We start from the raw sequence: 5,117 nt of genomic DNA, 5'->3' as shown, positions 1-5,117 counted from the left end.
CGCTAGGCTCGGCGTTTAATGTCTGATTTGGCAGTGATTCCAGAAAAAAGTACATACTATTATATATCGTTGGAAAGCTCTGAAAGTTGGCTTTCCAACACCATTAAAACCGTATCAATGGGACCTCTGTAGCTTTAGTTATGCTCGTTAGAGTGGAAGGAGGTCAGAGTTGACATCATCTACTTTCTTCCTTTGTTTTTGCACAAAACTCTGCCAAATTCACCCGAATTTCACTTGAAATCATAAAAACACCAAAACCACTCAAAGTAGCATCCAAAGAGAATTTTTGCACTAAAATATAATAAAATTTAATAAAATATAATAAAAAACAACTAGAAAATGAGGGGAAAAGGGTACAAAATGCTCACGCATCAACGGCCAAAGTCGATACTAGCACTATTAAATAATGTTTTAACCAACAATGCACTCAACTCAAATCAATTAGGGGAACAAAATTATTTCAATTAATACACATAACAACTCAATCGAACATCCATAGTCATAACCTAAGTTACCAATTTATGAAATGCCAGGCTGAGTTTTATATTTCCTTTTTGTCTAAATTAACAAAATGGAACCCAAATTTAGAAACATACAGATATAGGTTGTCTCTAGATCAGCTATAATTAGTTTTAATCCATAATGTAAGGGAAAAAAAGGAACCACTTACAAGACAAGAAATTACTTTTACAAGTTAATGTCACACATTTTCACATAACCGGAAGTAACCATGTGGTAAAGTGCTCAATAAACCAACGGTTACTCACAAATCCATAAAGTAATACAAGAACAAGATCAATCACTCAACCGAAACAAACATTAATTCATTGCATGAAACCCAACCATCTGTATACGTGGTAAAATATTCATCCTTCTTATAAGAAATTAAAATTGAACATCCATAGTCATAAGCTAAGTTACCAATTCATGAAAGGTCTGGCGAAGTAGCATATTCTTTTTATTTTAAAAACTAACAAAACCCAATCCAAATTCAGAAAACATCTAGATATAGGTTTTCTCTAGATTAACTATAATTAGTTTCAAACAATATTTTAAGCTAAAAAAATGTAACAACTTAAAAGACAAGAAATTGTCTTTACATGTTCATTTCACACAATTTTAAAAAATCGGACGTAACTAAGGGGTGAAATGCGTAGTAAACCAATCGTAACCCACAAGTCCATAAACTAATACAAGCAAAAGATCTATCACTCAACTGAAACAAGAATTAATTTATTGAATGAAACCCAATCATCCATATACCTGGTAATATAACGATCCATCTTATTTCGAATAAGCATTCACTAAGTCAACGAATTTAAAAAACGTCTCATTCGAACATTCGTACCGCCTAACTAAATGCCTGGCCAAACGAAACCAAAATTAAAAAAAATATATATAAAAAGGAAAATGGTAAAAACCAGGAAATTAGCAACAACCACATTTTGTTTTCTTCTATATTAGGCCAAAATTTCAAACTTATACACCTTTGTACCAAAGCAGCACACCCAGCTGAATCAACCAAATCCATTGCATGAGCAGCTATTCATCAAATAAATAACTAGCCAACAACTAACCTTTTGAAGCAGTGATCAGGTGGTGAAAACGATGGCGTTAGGTGGCATTCACGCGAAACTAGCGGTGGCACGAAGAAGCTCAGGCGGACAACCTCATGTTTGGTGTGGCAGAGAGCGACGCCGATTGCGGATGCTTGGTGGTGCAGCAATGGCGCCCAGAAGCTCCTTGGCGGTGACGACATCCGACTAGGGAGAGAGCAAGGGATGGCGTCATGAAGACCATCGTGGGTTGCTGATCGTGGTTTCGGTTACGTCAAAAAGCTGAATGACAAGGAGGGACGACTCTGATGCTTACCGTGAAAGAGGGAGGAGCGCATATGACCATCGTGGCAGGTGAAGGTTGCAGCGCTGCCAGTAAGGGATTTTTGGAGTGTGGCTGGTCAATTTTTTTCATTCAAAAAATTTTAGATGAAAAATATAATAATAAAAAATATAATTATGAAAAATTAACAAGAATAATAAAAAAAATGAAAAATAAGTTGTGTCCCTTATTAGTGTCTCCGTATTCTTTCTGTCAAGATATACACAAAATACACTAATTCAATATCTCTAGACACATTGTTTCTGTCCATATCTTCTTTGTCAAACACAATTTTATATGTCTGTATGGTAGCATTTATTTTCGAAGACAGGACACAGAGACATGGACAATACAATTTCAAAAAGTGTTTGTTGGCAGAGACATGGACATTGAACAAATTGTCTCTGGGACAATTTTTTATATTTTGGTGTCCACTTTTTTACGGAGGACAATGATAGACACGGCATTTGTCAAGATGGACACTATTTTTTTTTATAATTTTTTCTTCCTTTTTTACCCTTAAATATTTTTATTATTCCATCATTGCCCTTTCTTATACCTATCAAAAAAACCCTAATTTTACATTTTCAATGCAATGCTGATCTTCTCCACGGTATTCTCTTCTCCATATTCTCTGTCTTCTATCTTCTTCTTCTTTCTCTGAGAGGTTCGTTCTTTATCTTCCTGCTCTCTGTCTTCTCTTTTCTTTTTCTTCTTCCTACTGATTCTCTATTCTTCTTTCTCTGGCAGGTTCTATCTTCTTTCTGCTCTCTGTAGTCTCTATATCCTCTGTAGCTAACTTCAAAATTGCCTTGTAACAACTACAACCTATTCACTTTGCATTTTCAGGTCGGTCTCTCTCTCTTAAATTGGTTGTTGTAGTTTGATCAATCAAAGAGAGTTGCTATTTAATTAGTTTCTGCACATGCTAAATCTCAACAACACTCTCTGAATTTCAAGAATCTCAAATGCTTTGGTTTTTCTAGGTGTTATCTATTTGAATGATTTTTAAATCCCTCATTTATAAAAGCATTGCAAGGTTTTACGCATGCCACCTATTCGACCATTTGCATAGAAAAATTATATGTGTGTTTTTTAAATAATGCTGAGTGAATTAAAAATCTGAAAATTAAATATGAACAAGAAAAATTGTATTTTGTATGACAAATTTGGTGAGTTTTTTAAATATGCTATGAATAAATGAATAGAAAAAATTATATGTGTGTTTTATTTGAATTGAATGTGTGACAAAATTGGTGATTTTTTTAATGATGCTATGAATGAATGGACAAAGTTGTATCTATGTTGTTCTTAATTGAAGAATGAATAAAAAAAATTATACTGAACTCTTCTTATTTGTTTGAATTCAAAAATAAAATAATTAGAGGTTATGTTGCTGTTATTCTTATTGCTGGTGATTATTTTTAGTATTTGTATAAATTTTATTATAATTTATTATTTATATTTTTGACCTGTTGATTAGGGAATAATGGAACCATTGGACCGCTCCGAGCAATTTAGACGATTTCTTGTTTTTTATTTTATGATTCAGTCTGAGCTTGAGGCAGTTTCAATATTAGTTTTGATGTTTGTATTTTTCTATTTGAGAAACAGGATAAGAGGGCATTTGTTTATTAGGAATAGAGAAATTAATACTAATCCCTAAAGACGAAATATGTTAAACCGCATAATAGGAGGAGGCGATAGAAATTGCATTTGGGAATTAAGGATGAGTGTAGACGCATTAGGAAGATTATGTGAGTTACTTAAAGTTCAGGGTGGATTAAGTGATGATTGTCGTGTAAGTATACCTGAGCAAGTGATTATATTTTTGATAATATTAGCTCATCATAAAAAGAATCGCACACTTCAAGTTAGATTTTATAGGTCAGGAGAAACAATAAGTAGGTATTTCAATAAGGTGTTGTACTCGGTTATACGTGTTCAAAGCTTATTGTTTGCAAAGGCTGTTCCTGTCCCAGATGACTACATAGATCCCCGATGGAAATGGTTTAAGGTAAATCTAGTGAATAACTGCTGGAGTGGTTTTGTCTTATGTATAATTTTGTAGAGTTAGTCTTGACACTTAAATTTCTTTGGTTTAGGGTTATCTAGGAGCATTAGATGGAACATATATAGATGTGACTGTTCCTGAAGAAGATAAATCAAGATACCGAACAAGAAAGGGTAGAATATCAACCAACGTCCTAGGCGTATGCAATCAAGATATGAATTTTGTGTACGTACTTAGTGGATGGGAAGGATCCGCATCAGATTCAAAAGTCCTTAGAGATGCTATTTCACGTCGTAATAACCTCAAGATACCAATTGGTATGTAATAATTAAGTTTTAGATAACAAAAAACACTTGAAAATGTTAGTTCATACAAATTTTTTAATCCTCTTAATGTATATCGTTTAATTTATAGGGAATTATTATTTATTGGATGCTGGTTATACTAATTGCAAGGGATTTCTAGCACCATATAGGCAAACTCGATATCATGTACAAGAATGGGCCCATGGAAGAAATACACCTAGAAACTTTCGAGAATATTTTAACAAGAAGCACTCTTCAGCTAGGAACATTATTGAGCGTTGTTTTGGTTTACTTAAGAAGAGATGGGCAATTTTAAGGAGTCATTGTTTCTACAAAATTAAGACACAAAATAGAATAATAATTGCATGTTGTCTACTGCAAAATTTTATTCGGCTTAATATGGACTCCGATCCTGAAGAGGACATTTTACTTGAGAATGACCACGTAATTATTGGAGAGGAGCATGGTGGTAATGAAGATGACGAAGATGAGATGATTGACATTGTAGAGGAAAGCAACGAATGGACTGCTTGGCGAGACAACTTAGCACATGAAATGTACACTGAGTGGATGCATAGCCGTATAGATTAGCTAGTTTACTTGTTGTTTGTGTTTCATTTGAATTATTTTGATAATTTGTTGTCTTGAATATTTATTGTAAGACCTCACAGTGAAACTGTAATCAATATTGATGTTGTGTTTCGACTACATATACTACTTGTTTAAAATGATGTCATAATGTGTTTAGGATACTCACTTGAATTTTGATTGAGTCAATCTAGATAGTAGAGACAAATGGACAGACATGTCTGGACTGATGAAGAGACCAAGATATTTGTTGGTTTTATGGAGGAGCTTGTCAGTGAAGGAAGAATAGCTGATGCAGGTCAGTTCAAACCTGGATCTTTTGAGAAGCTTGC

At 33.7% G+C, this 5,117-nt stretch overlaps 1 protein-coding gene across 1 annotated transcript; it reads left to right on the top strand.

Annotated features, from left to right (window-relative positions):
- Positions 1 to 3,553: 3,553 nt before the first annotated feature.
- On the top strand, positions 3,554 to 4,788 carry LOC112742595 (protein ALP1-like). The gene is made up of 4 exons (XM_072215784.1): positions 3,554 to 3,679; positions 3,845 to 3,895; positions 3,984 to 4,209; positions 4,307 to 4,788. Exons 1-4 carry the CDS (start codon positions 3,554 to 3,556, stop codon positions 4,786 to 4,788), a joined length of 885 nt encoding a protein of 294 aa, XP_072071885.1.
- Positions 4,789 to 5,117: the final 329 nt, after the last annotated feature.

This window comes from Arachis hypogaea, chromosome 14 (genome assembly GCF_003086295.3).
Source record: "Arachis hypogaea cultivar Tifrunner chromosome 14, arahy.Tifrunner.gnm2.J5K5, whole genome shotgun sequence".
NCBI classification, from domain to species: domain Eukaryota; kingdom Viridiplantae; phylum Streptophyta; class Magnoliopsida; order Fabales; family Fabaceae; genus Arachis; species Arachis hypogaea.
The sequence above is the reverse complement of the archived record's forward strand: the minus strand, read 5'-3'. Positions and strand labels throughout refer to the sequence as shown.